Source organism: Choloepus didactylus, chromosome 9, assembly GCF_015220235.1.
Source record: "Choloepus didactylus isolate mChoDid1 chromosome 9, mChoDid1.pri, whole genome shotgun sequence".
NCBI classification, from domain to species: Eukaryota; Metazoa; Chordata; class Mammalia; order Pilosa; family Megalonychidae; genus Choloepus; species Choloepus didactylus.
Window position 1 is genome coordinate 60339210 of NC_051315.1, and position 14503 is coordinate 60353712.

The window sequence follows — 14503 nt, forward strand, 5'->3', positions numbered from 1 at the left end:
GAGGTAAGAAACCACTGAAGGAGGTTAAGCATGAAAACATGTAAGAAACACTAATCTAGATTAATTTAAAAAAAAAATAGATGATGTCCTACACTAAAACAATGGCAATGGAGAGAACAGGACAGATTTGAAAATGTTATAGAACTAGACATAGAGAATGAGGGAAGGGGAAACAACTAGATGATTCCTAGTTTTCTAGTGTCATAATTGAATGGGCAGTAATTCTGTGACTGAAGAATTTACGGGCACTATTGCAATACCTCAAAGTGAATTAACTCCTATCCTTCAGGAGTCAGGAAAGGCTTTCAGGAGGCAATATCTAGTTTGGGATTTAAAAGATGAACAGAAGTTAGACAATGGATTGGAACTGAAAGCACTGGTCAATGGCAAAATTTGGGGCTAAAGAGGTCAGAAGAAGCCAGATCATAAGTGCTTTGTAAATCATATTAAGACTTCTGGATTATGTCATTCAAGCAATGGAGAGCCTTGGAAGGATTTATAACGTTTATTACTCCCTTTTAGGAAAGGAATGGGAAGATTATATTTTCCTTTTGGGAAAATGAGTCTGACAGCAACATGAAAATGGACTGGAGGACTAGACTAAAGATGGGGTGTGTGTTTGGCGAGGGGAGAGAGGCAATAACCCAAGTAAGAGATGGCAGTAACTTGAGTTAGGTTGGTGTCAGTGTGATTTAGATAAGAGATAAGTGGACAGATCTGATATCTATAGAGATTGGATGTTGATGGGGGTACAGTTAAAGTCAACACACGCTTTCTTTTAATACGACTGCTTACCCACCTACCCGTCCACCTTATTTCTTATTTTTTTGAAGGGGGGGAGGTGATTAGCAACAAATTTATTAATTTACAAAAAATAAATCATTTGCAAAGTACATTTAAAATATATATATATGTTTGTTTGCTTGCTTGTTTTTACTATTGCCCAAATACTTAAATTCCAGTTATAAATGGCTTAAGAAAATTTGTCAAGTCTTGAAGGAGGAAGCAGATTTTGAGAGGGCATTTTGAAGGGAAGCCCACCTACACACTAATAAAATAAAAGTAAAAATGGATTAAGAAAAATAAATGGCATCTAGATCTAAAATGTTAAGGGTGACTCCCGGAATTCTGGCATGAAAAACTGAATGGATGTTTGTGCATACAACATAAAGAAGGCAAAGTTTGTGTGTCTGTGGTTGCACACATGTGCAGGGACAGAAATGGGAAGATAACAGTAAATACAGTTTTGTACAGGTTGCAGTAGAGGTTCCAGGCATTTAAGTACTGAAATCAACTAAGTAGAGGTATGACATTCAAGACTGAGATATAAGGATCTGATACTCAAAGAGAGAAAAATGAGCTGGAGATAGAAGTTTGGATATTGGCAGCATATATGAGGAAACCGAAACCCTGAGAGCAGATAATACTCAAGGAGAATGTGCAGAGTTAGAAATACAATGGCCTAGGTCAGATTCCTAAAAAACAACTACATTTTACAGATTAATAACTGATGTCCATAGAAGAGATTGAGAAGATGCAGCCAGATGAATTAAAATGAAAATTAAGAGAACAAGGTATCTCAAAAGCAACAAAAACTAAGGCAGAGTCTTTGGGAAAAAATAATTCAATGCTACCAATTAAGTGAAAGACACAAATGTCTACAGCACTGAACATCAAAAAGATAGCCAATCTTTAAAAAAACAATTTCAATTAAGAAAGCAAAGAATGGAAGGTGAGGCAGAAGAGACTACAAGAACAAAACAGCTCTTTCAAGAAACCTAGCTATGAAAAGGACAGACAGAATATGGAGACTAGGGAGATGTATAACTGAGGAAGAATTGTTTGTGTGAGTGTGCGTGTTTTCTGCTAAAGATAGGAGAGGGCTTACACATGTTTTTTGAAAGGAAGGAACCAGTAGAGAACAAAAGACTGAAGATATAAGAGAAAGGAGGTATCAATTAAAGAGATTCCTGATCTGGCAGGGAATAGGATCCAAAGCATGGATAAAAGATTATCTTTCAACAAAGAAAAAGAATACATCTATATAAAAAGCAAACAGTGAAAGGTATATTCATTTTCTACTCACATAAATTTATATAAGTACTTCTAAAACAGAAAAATTATTTAAGTTCAGATACACTTGCCTATCAAACTTTTAACGATGGTGCTCTCTATGGGTTGGGATGTTGGTTTACACTGTTTCATTATGCCCTTCCATCATATTTTCTACAAATATAATTGCAGAAAATAATTAAAATAACTATTTAAAAATTTTTCTTCATCCCTCAAATTATAAAGACTAAGTCATCATTGGTACACAAAATTTAGAAAACAAAAAGAACAGAAAGGAGAAAATACAACACTCATAGAGCACCAATGTGTTTCTTTCACAGTTTGAGAAAACATATAAATGTCAGTTACATTATTTAACATTATCTCAGAAAAAGGAACATTTAATGGACATTCTGAATTTGAACAATTAAATTTTAAATGACTCCTGACCATTCAGACACGGAAGAAAACGGTGGATTCTAGTCTTGCTTAGCTACTAAATTTCCATTGAAAAAGGTAGAACTCTGATATTTTGTGATTATTATTAATTTAGAGCTAAATTTTCAATACTGCTTTCCTTCCTTCCATAACTTTTTATTACTGTATTAATTTATAACTATAAATCACATCCATTGTTAACATTCATGTTCATCAGCAACAATTAAAAAAAGGAAAATTAAAAATGGAGGCTTATCTATATGGAAAATTAAAAAAAAAAATGGAGGCTTACAGTTGTGGTAAGTTTGGTCTAACAAAGGGATCATTTTCTGCTCCATTGACTGCTTTGTTTTTCCTTTGTTTTGGTTCAGAATTGTTAGAGGGTGCCTGAGAATTATTAGCTGTGGGAGGTTTGCGTTTAGCTAGAAGTTTCCTTTGTCTTTCAATATCTTCCCTTTGCTGATTAATCCATTCTTGTTGTCTGTAAGCAAATAAATAAATAAATAAATACACAGTAACCTTGCATTACTTTTCACAGTTAAAACATGAAAAATCATACAAATATTTAACCTATGGTTCCACCCATGAATCAACTCTTAACTTATCCTTCAGGTCTCATTGAAAACAATCATTTCTAAGTAAGGTCTTCCCTAAACCCCTGAACTAGGGAAAGATGTACTGCCTCATCTAATTTCATGTTACCTTGTACTCCCACCACCCCATTCCTAACAAATATTGATAACTGTTCAGAATATGTGTGGCTTGACTACATCCTTCTCTGAGGGCAGAAATCATGATCTATTTTATATCCCTACTGAATCCCTAGTACCTAGCACAGTACTAGGCACACACTAGGTCCTCAATAAGTATTTGTTGGATGAAAAAATAAATGAATAAGCTATCAAAAAATGAAAAAGAATTAACAGAGATAAGTATGGGGTAGATTTTATACATTCATCTCATTACTTAAAAGTGTTTGCAAACAAACTTCAAAAAGCAAAAGTATTTAAATATGAAAGGTGCTATTTCCTAAATTTATCTATGTTAAAAAGAAATTTGAGGAATATGCAGTTGTTATTTTGAAAGGAAACAAAAATTGCCCCTAATACAAGAAATTTAGGGAGAAAAAAGGAATTTTGACAATTTAAAGAAAGGAAACAAGGAAACAGTAGAAAATATTAGCTTGGCTTTAAAAAATGGGCAATAAGTACAAGTAAAAATATTAATGCTGTCCATTCAAAAAGCTAAAAACAATTTTGCAAATAGCTCACTAACTGTAAAAATTAAGAGAGATCAAGTCTATTATAAAAATATAGGTTGGCAATTTTCGCAATTTGATCAAAGCATTAAATAGTTGTGGTGGTCTGGAACTGTATGTACCCCAGAAAAACATGTTCTTAAAGTTAATCCATTCCTGTGGTTGTGAGTCCATCGTAAGTAGGACTTTTTGATGAGGCTACTTCAGTAAAAGGTGTGTCCCACCTCAGTCAGGATGGGTCTTAATCCCACTACTGGAGGCCTTTATAAATGGGATGAATACAGAGAGAGAGAAAGAGAGAGGAAGCCACAGAAAAGCTGAAATTAATGAAACTCGAAACCTAGAAGAAGGGAGAGACCCACAGAGGTGCCATGTGCCTTGCCAAAAGACAGCTGGAAGCTGGTCTTCAGGAAGAAAGCATTGCCTTGATGATGGCACCCAAGCTTTTATAAAAAATAACTATAGAAAAAGCCTTGATTTGGACAAATTTCTCAGCTTCAAACTATAAGCTAATAAATCTCCATTGTTTAAGCTAAGCCATTTCATTGTATTTGCTTCAGCCTAGGAAATTGAAATAGTAGGTAACACTGAAGCTTTTTTTAAACATCTTGCTATATAAGCTGTTCTAATAGTAGCCATGTTCCCTTTTAGGTTATCTCACCATCCCCTCCAAATCTAAAAAAACCTTGTGCTGGTCTGAATCTGTTATGTACTCCATAAAAGCCATGTTCTTTTAATCCAGTCTTGTGGGGGCAGACCTACTGTGGGTGGCACCTATTGATTAGATTATTTCCATGGAGCTGTGACCCTGCCCATTCAAGGTGGGGCTTAATTAGTTTTCTGGAGTCCTTACGAGAGCTCAGGGACAAAGAGAGGTCAGAGCTGACACAGACCCAGATGCTTGAGATGCACACAGAAAGACGTTTGGAGATGCTAAGCTAAGAGATGAAGCTCAGATTGGCCTCAGAGAAGCTAAGTGAGAACCCACAGATGCTTAAAGAGCAAGCCACTGGAATCAGAAGCTGAAAGCAATGCAACCTGGGAGCAAAGGAACAGCAGATGCCATCAGCTTTTCTTCAGTGAAGGTATCCTCTTGTTAATGCCTTAGTTTGGACATTTTTATGGCCTTAAAACTGTAAATTTGTAACCTAATAAATCCCCTTTATAAAAGCCATTCCATTTCTGGTATATGACATTCCAGCAGCTTTAGAAAACCAGAACAACCCTGTACAATTTTAGATTAAGAACAAGTCAAAGGCTTCAATCTCTCCCTAACCCCCATTCCCCACCCCATTTCAACCAGGACTATTAAAAGCTCCTACTCTGCTGATGCCTTATGATTCTTATTGAGATAGCAGCAGAATGTGATATATAAAACAATCAAGTAACTAGGTAGAAGAGCCAAAGGATAGAGAAAAATCTCAATTCAAATGAAAGGTTCCATTTCATTTGGAAATGGAAATAAATAATTCAATTTATTGAAAAGTAAATTTTAAAGTAGTTTATAATAAAAATGCTACAAATGAAAATAAACATCAATAACTAATGCTTAAAATCCTACTAGAATTTAATGAGCAAAATCATAATTTCTGGAATGGGTATACTGCTAATAACTTGATTAGTCAGAAATGACTATCCAATTTAGAGATTATTAATTAATATTAATTTTCATTTACTTATTCATTCCTCCCCTTGGACTCCAATCACTTTGGATTATATCACTGATTATAAATAGTTTTATATAAAAAACAGTATGTATATGTAACAGGATACAGTAGGCCCTCTTTTTTATTCATTACCAAGACTAATGGTAATGAGCTTAATGACAAAGGCTCTTGCCCATAAATCACAAATTATTGCTTCTATCTCAAATCTATCTCCTACATTCCATTTTTTACTGTCAATAATGTAGCTTAAGCCTACTCATCTTTCATTTGGACCACCTTTCTATTAACTGTCAACAATTTAACCTCTTTCCAACATTATTTCCACATTATCCTCAAATTTATCTTTCTAAACTCAATTCTGATCACATGTAGTATACCTCCAAACCTTTAATAGCTCCCCATTACCCATAAGATTAAAACCTAAACTCCCTAGCAAGGCAAGAACGGTGTCTTTCGTTACGGCGTGACTAATAACAAGTACTGCTGTAATGAATAAAAGCTGAATAAATCTAATGAGGGAGAGAACAGCTCCTAGGCAGAAGGTCACTCTGTATGCAAGACTGGGAAACAGCACTTGAAACAGCAATGATGATATACCATGTGAAATAAGGCCTTGCCTCCATTTTCCATAGTTGGATTGACTCTGGGAAAGCTGATGTAGATGTTGGCACTAGTGTCACTTTTCAGGTTCTTGTAAATTTTCCAGCAAAGAAAGAAACAGCTTAGGTCCTGTCTCAATACATACAGTCATCTTAACCTTACCTATAACCACCTGAATTCATGAAAATACGGTTAACAATGAATTCTTTGTTTCAAAGTAAGGGTTGGGGAATGGGAAAAAAATAAAGTAGAAAATCTCCAGGATATAAAGAAGTATCTTCCAAAGAAAATTAAATTTTTAACAATTTTCCTTTCAAAACATCATCTAAAAAGCTAGATGGTCAGTTTATAGGGAAAGCCATGCTTACAATGATACATTATACTCTATAGATGAATGCTAATCAAGAAGTCTGATAAAGTCAAAACTGTAATAGAACACCTCTGTTTACATCTTCATTTCACCTGTACTAAATTCTATGCTTTCAAAGAGTAGTAAGGAGACATAGAACATAATTCCAATTCAAAATCTTTTAAAGTCACGAAAACTTAAACAAATACTAAATTGTTTAAAATGTAAGAATGACTAACTTCACAAGATTCTGAAATGCAAAACCATCTGTCCATTGTTCAGTAAATGAAGCACCATGTCTAACTGTTGTAAAGTGCCCAAGGCGTAATCTGTCTTGCATACTCTTCTCTCTGCTTGACAGTTTTTCTTGAGTACTCTGAAAGGAAGAGGAAAAAAAAATCATCACTCAAATTTATTTGTTTAAATATTCAAGGCTTACAAAGGGAAAGGGGTTGGTGAAGGGAAAGGGAGAACTTACTGAACTTTTATCTTACCTTTTCAATAAGAAGTTTCTTGCTCATTGATATGCACTTATTTAATCGTTCTTTGTATTTTTCAAGTAATTTTTGTTGTTCATCTATTTGCCGTCTGAGATCACAGTTAGCCTACAAACATAAGTAGGAAATACAAAAGGTATAGGATTTAGGTGTAAATGAAAAACTTAGGAAATTTTTAATGTTCTGAATAAATGATATAAAGAGATAGCATTATTAAGTTTAAATATTTAAATATGATACTGGGAAAAAAACTTCCCATGGGATACTATTATTGATCAACGTTGATTAATTGTATAGTGAAAAGTACATGGGATTTGTATCCTTGTACAAATTCCTTGGATTCAAATCCAAAATCCACACTCTAAGGAATGTATCCTTGACTAGATTAAATAATTTATCTGAATCCAAGTTCAATTTTCTTATTTCCAAAATAGGGGTAACACTATCTACCTCACCTAGTTGAAATAAATGAAATATGGTATACAAAAGTATCTAACACTTAAAAATAAATGTGAGTTCTTGAGCATCTTTTTTAACTTATAAATTTTTTTTCTCTATTAAACTTGTGGATTACACTGTCAGTCACCCATCCATCAATTAACTATCCCTACCATTCTTTCATAGCAATAGGATACCAAGTTTGTTCACTTTTTAGGCAACTATATGTCCAAGGAAGGCAAGGAAGGGGCCTCTCCTAGCATGGGACATGAGTCTGACTAGTCTACTATAGTGGCAAGAGAATTACCTGGAGGGCTTATTAAAACAAAGATTGCTAGACCCCATCCCCAGAGTTTTCTGATTCAGTAGATCCGAAGTGGGGGTGGGGCCTGAAAACTTCTACTTTCAGTAAGTTCCCCAGGAATGCTGATGCTTCTGGATAGAAACCACACTTAAAGAACCACTTGTCTAGGCGAATCATTATCAGCAAAAAGAAAAGTAGCGTAATATCTTCAAAGTACTCAGAACATAACCATCAACCTAAAGTTACATACCCAATAAAACTTTCTCAAGGAAGAAGGTAAAAATAAAGACATTTTCAGAAGAAGAGAACAGAATTTAATACCAAGAGAGCTGCAATAAAATGTCTAGCAAAACAGATTTAGAATGGTATTTTCCTAACCTAATAACAGGCATCTACCAAAACTTACTGGAAATATTTTAATGGTAAAATGTTAGATACTTGCCTTTATAAAACTAGGCATAACAAAAGAATGCCTGGTATCACCACTGCTACTTAACATTGTACTAAACTTCTGATCCAGATCAGAAAGATCAAAAATAAAAGTTGTAAAGTTAAAGAAAGAACAAAAATGTTACTATTTGTAGATGATATGATTTTCCACAAAGAAAACCCAATGGAACCTATAGAAAAACTATCAGAAATTAAAAGGGAATTTAGGAAGGCGACTGGATATAAGGACATTATACAAAAATCAAAGGCATTTCTAAACACTAGTGTGCTAGTTTGATAGAGGTGTTCCAGATGCCATTGGCCATTCCTCAGTGAAGTTATCCTCTTGTTGATGCCTTAGTTTGGACACTTTCATGGCCTTAGAACTGTAAATCTGTGAACTAATAAACCCCCATTGTAAAAGCCAATCCATTTCTGGTATATTGCATTTCTGGCAGCTTTAGCAAACCGGAACAACTAGAAACAGCAAGAAAATACTTAAAAAAAAAAAGAAAAAAAGAAAAAAAAAGTATACATTCATATTAAAAAATAATAATAATAAGGTACCTAAGAAAAAATCTAACAAAAGATGTGCAAAATCCCATGGAGAAAATTATAAAATTTAATGAGACTTTAAAGAATGCCTAAAAAAAACAGAGCTCTTATGTCCAGATGAAAGCATTCATTATTCTAAACATGCCCAGTCTCCCAAAATTGAGTCATATATTAAGTACAATTAAAAAAAGAAAAACAAAAAACCAAAAACCAAGGGTATGTGTGTAGGCCTGGGTATGACTTTAAAAATTGATTTGTGAAATGTCTCTGACTGAAAAGTACCAAAAATAGTAAAAAAAAAAAGAGGAGATACCTGTTCAACCACATATTGAGATTTAATATAAAGCATCGGTATTTGTGGTCACCCAAATCTGTTTCTCCCTTCTTTCTTAATAAGGCAACCCTAATGTTTTATTCTGGGATGAAATGTGCCTAACTAAATGAGCACACTTCCCAGCTTCCCTTGCAGCTAAGGATGGGACCGATAACATGTAAGCGTAAGTTCTTCAACACGTTATCCAAGAAGGCTACAGACAGAGTTGCTGTCCTATTTGTTTTTCAGCTCCTCTTCCTGTTTTCACTTTGAAGCACAGATATTATACCTATGACTCTGATGGATATTGGATGTCAATATGACCTTCAAGATGGAAGCCATGTACTAAGCATAAGGAAGCAGAACGGAAGGCGCCAAGGTCCCATATGACACTGTGGAGCCATCATACCTGGGCTGCCCACTTCTGTTTTTCTCTCAAAACACAAACTTATATCTCATTTAAAGTATTAGCGTATATATTATCTGTTCCTAACAGCCAAAGAGCATTCCCAAGTGAGAGTAACAATGAATAATGGAACATAATGAAGAACCCCAAAAAGATCCACTTGTATATGGAAACTAGGTTATATGATGGCGTAAGCAGTGTAAGAATGAACTTTGCATTAAATGGGGTTGGACAACTGGTTATCCATATGGAAAGAAATTAAAATGAAGCCCTACTTCACACCATTCTTAAAAGCCAATTCCAGTGAGATTAGTAATTTACATTGAAAAGCCAGACTATAAAACTTTTAAAAGGAAATACAGAATATTATCTTCTTGATGTTAGGGCAAAACAGAATTAGTTAATTCTTTGGTATACCTCTGGTAATAATCTGGTATTGGTAAACCACAAATTATAAACAAAAAGATTGATATATTTAATAACATCAAAATTAAAAATACATCCAATCATCAGAAAAACAGCATGAAGAAATTAAAGGACAATTAACAAACTGAGAGAAAATGAACATATACACCAACACAACTGGTGTCAATGAGAAAAAGACAACCAAATTTTTAAAATGGGTAAAAACATGATCAGCTATTTCACCAAATAAACATGAATAGTCAATAAATATTTTAAAAGATACTCAAAATCATTAGTAAATAGAGGATGCATAATAAAACCATGAGATGATAAGTTTATCTATCAGATGGGCATCAATCAATTGATTTGATCATACCAACTGATCTCAAGGATAATGAGCAATGGGATTTTTCTGACCGGCTGCTGGTGTAGTGTAAATTGATCCAACCACTTTGGAAAAATTGGGCATTACAAAGTAAAGGTGAAGATGTGCGCGCCCTGTATACTGGCCATGCCTCTCCTAAGCATATATGTATATATACCATAGAGAAACTTTTACACATTTTGCCCTAGGAGACGTGTACAGGAATGTTCTTGGCAGAACTCTTTATATTAGCAAAAAACTGGAAACAAAATGTCCACCAAAAGCAAAAAAGATAAATTATGGTACATTCATATAACAGTTACTATATATAGCAATGAACTGAACAACCTCTAGCTAAACTCCTCAATGTTGATGACTCCCATGTATTATGTTCAGTGAAAACAAGCATGGCAAAAGGACATATGCAGTGTAATTTTGTTTAAATGAGGTTCAAAAATAAACAACATATCGTTTAGGAATGTATATATGCAACAATACCATAAATAAACACCAGAGCATGAGGAATACAACATTCAGAATAGTGATTAATGGTAAACGGATGTGAAAGAGTGAGCAGAATGGGATGAGGAAAGGCACACTGGATATTTCAAAGGTACTGGTAAGTTTGGTAGGTTCACAGGTGTCGGTTTTACTGTGTTTTTATAACAGTGGTTCTCAATGCTGGCTTAAATTAGAATCATTCTGGAAGCTTTTAAAACTACCATTGCCCAAGGGCTACATCAGTTCAATTTAATCAGAACCCCTCCTGGTAGGGCTCAAGAATCAGTATTTTTTTTTAAGAAGTGAAGCACCGTTTTCATCTGGTGATTCAGCATGGGGAGAGAACCACTGCTTATTCCTGACTCACATATAAATATACTCTTCTTTTTTTTTAAGTTTCCATTAAAAATTGCACAGGACTATAGTGGTGAATTCATCCTGATGAGTATCAAATGTCAGTTAGGTGTATAACAAAATCAAACATATCCTTCTTATGACTGCTTTATAAAATTTATTTTTATATGCTCAACTATTTCTTCAACTGTTTCTCAATTCACATTTTAAAGAGCCAATAATTTTCACTTTGAATTTGGTATTTTCAATCATGTATTTATACTATCAATTAAAGTTTTCTGCTATAAAATTTTTTATAATGCTAAGTATTTTCTAAACAGTTTATCTGCTGCCAAATATTTTAACTCAATTTTTTTCCTCCATTACTTATTACTTACCCTGAGCAAATCATCTATACGACCTTCCTTCTTTTCCAGGTCTTGGTTTTTATTACTTTCTAATGCTGCTAACTTCAGCATTGTGAGATCAGTCTAAATGAAAGAAAGCTATTTTATTATCTCTATTACATATATCATTGCATGGAAACATAAAAATAGATTTTTACTCTGGCTTTGAAAATAAAATAGTGTATGTTAAGGATACCCAAAAAGTCTAAATGCAGTTTTCAGCTTTAATAACTTTAGAAGTATAAATACTATAAAATACAAAAAAAAAAGGTTAACTGTTTAAATTGTTAGAATATGGATATGTTTCTCATTGAAATTCAACGTAACCACTGCCTTGTGCTATAGTTTTAGTTGTATTTTCAACTTTGCAAATTTTTATGAGCTGCTGCTGCTGCTCAGATGGAAAGAATTGCACTTGTAATCTCACTCTTACAATCATCCAAAGAAAGCAGTTTTAATGCATGTGCAACAGTTTGGATGTGATCCTGCAAAAGAAGTCTAATCAAAATGAATCAGAGCAAGGTGGTCAAGCAAAAGGACCTCCTTTTCCAATTCCCCAGAGTGAGAAAGTGTCATCCAGAAATGGTCACACACAAAAATTTAAAATGAAAAATTCAGTACTCAAAATTCATAAAACTAAATGTTCAAAATGTCTGAATAATTCAATTTTCAAAAGATTTTTCCAACTTTGTAGCATATATCTATATACATAAAAACAGACACTGTCTTATGAGCTGCTTTAATGTTCATTTACAACAAATGTAGTGGCCTCAGGAAGACATCAATTATATATATCAATATGGACATCAATAACTATTAGGCTCAAAAAATAATCAGTAAACATGACATGTTATGGTTGTTCTATTTATTTGAATAGCATAAAACATCTGTATATTTACCTGTGTGTAAAAAAAGCCAACCTGAGAGTAAACTTGGTGTTTCAACTTCTTACTCCCTATAAACTGTTTATATACAAGTTAGACTTCTTGATGTACTTTATGACTATGTCTAAAGCAAACACATCTTAGCGGTCTATAAAGTTGGTCACTGATTTCTTAGAAGTCATTGAAATAATTTAGTTACTAATTACCTGAGTAATTTTAAAGGATAACTGCTTTGGTTGTACAATAGGGTGGTCCCCAAAAGCTAATGCAGTAGGAGAAGGACTATTCGGTCGAACCTAAGGAAATACATTAAACATTTTGCCTTAGCAGGAAAAAGAAAAATTAAGTTTCTACTTTGCAACAACTACTTCACATTTCTGAAGAAGTGACAATAATTTGAAACATAACTGACTTCTTAAAACTTTTTAATCACCATTAAAAGACATGATGAGAGAGACAAAGATATGTTCCTTGTTTTCATGGCGCTTACAGTTTAGTGCCATAAAAGAAATCTTAATGTTTTCAAACTGCTAAAGAAAATAAGGCCAGATAAAGTATTTTAAAGCAAAAATATTAAAAATAGATTACGATGGTTTAAAAAGGAAAACCAAAAAGACATTAACATAGAACTCAGTACCAGGGGCAATAATGCATGCTGTATTATAATACCAATTGATTAATGAGTCTTATGGTTATCTAATCACTAGTTTAAAACACATTCATTGAAAGCAGCAGATTATAAAACTATCTTTGCTATCACTACAACTCTTATGCCTTATTTTGTACATGGTAATATGATGTGTCTGAGGTTCAAAATGATTAAGACACAATTTAGTACAGCTATAGACAAGGACTAGAAGGGGACACAAAATAATAACAGGGTACTTGAATAAAGTGAAACTCTGATTAAAAAAACAACTTTAATTAATCTTTAAATTAATGAAAACTAATAAAGTTTTTCAGGTTAGATGTTGAACTTCCACATAATGAAAGTATATAACCCAATATGCAAAGCCATCCATGTAAAAGAACTGTACTTTTAAATTGAAAAAATAAAAAAAAGAATAAAAAAAGGAACGGTATCTTTAAAATGTTACAAAAAGTTTGTTTGTAAGATATTTTCAGTTCAATCTCCTCCTCCTATGCTCATCCAAATGATTCAAAGATAATGGCTGCCTACCTTTTTCTTAAGGATTCTCAGAGAGGAATTGTGCTGTCATTTTATTGGTTAAGAAATTCAACTGATGAGAAATTTAGAAATCAGAAATCAATAAATGAACACAAAATGACAAAAGAGTGTTCATTTTAGTCCCACAGGCTCAATAGCCTTTTTTTTATAGAAGCATTGTTTCTTGGATATAATTAATTCAGGAAATCATTAACTTTAAAAGCTCACATTCAGAAGTAAAATTCTAATACATCAGAAAGGATTCAACTCACCTCAATGAATGCTTTTTCATAAACACTAATTTACATAAGACATTCTTAATAAAACAAATTATAAAAGTTATTCAATATGCATTACGCTCTAGACATAGACTAAGCATGAAAAACTTGAAAGGTAAAAACTTACAGATGACGAAGGAGTGGAATGTGAATGTGAATTTTGAGGAGAACGGATTGCAGGAGGTATGCCTCTTACTGGACTTGAGCCATTCCCACCTTGGTACTGAAGAAAATGAAAAGAAAACATCACTATTTATTAAAGCAAGCTTAGATGTTCTTAGACATGGCATTAGGATTTAATTAAAACATACCTTATTTTAAATTAAATACAGTAGTCACTTAAATGGGTCCAGAAAAAAAGGAAAATTGAGGTTAGTTACAGCCAAGTACTAAAAGACTAGTGAGAGAATATTATTAAGCACAAGAAGACAAAACTAGATTTAGTAAAGACCCTTATTTCTCTAACATTCTGTCTATAATTGTTCCTTCCTTTGACATTGTGGCAGACTCAAAGACAAATAAATATCCTGAAGCAGTGAACCTACTTATTTTTCCCCTGAATCTTAGCACAGTTCTTTTACAAATGTTTCTTGAACCAATATGATCCCTAAACATTTTAAAAATGCTTACATGTAGATGTTAGTGAATATAATCAACTATCTTAAAACAGAATCGATTTTCAAGACCTATTAAATATCCAAATATTCATGGCACTACATAAAAGAACTGTATACATAGACCAATTCCCTTCTCTTTAATAGCATGAAGTTCTTTCTTAGTAAGGTCATATGGAGAAACCACCTAGCTTGTTCCACATCCACCTTTCTCATTTCTCATGTTTGTATACCAAGGATGGG

At 33.4% G+C, this 14503-nt stretch overlaps 1 protein-coding gene across 1 annotated transcript in view; it reads right to left on the reverse strand.

Moving 5' to 3' along the window:
- The window catches only part of TLK1 (tousled like kinase 1), a 162955-nt gene that overhangs the window by 36578 nt on the left and 111874 nt on the right, over positions 1 to 14503 (reverse strand). The window contains exons 6-11 of the mRNA XM_037848811.1: positions 13774 to 13869; positions 12407 to 12496; positions 11308 to 11400; positions 6859 to 6969; positions 6604 to 6740; positions 2783 to 2971 (exon numbers count right to left, since the gene is read on the reverse strand). Coding sequence (XP_037704739.1) covers positions 2783 to 2971; positions 6604 to 6740; positions 6859 to 6969; positions 11308 to 11400; positions 12407 to 12496; positions 13774 to 13869 — 716 coding nt within the window. The remainder of the gene's footprint in view (positions 1 to 2782; positions 2972 to 6603; positions 6741 to 6858; positions 6970 to 11307; positions 11401 to 12406; positions 12497 to 13773; positions 13870 to 14503) is intronic.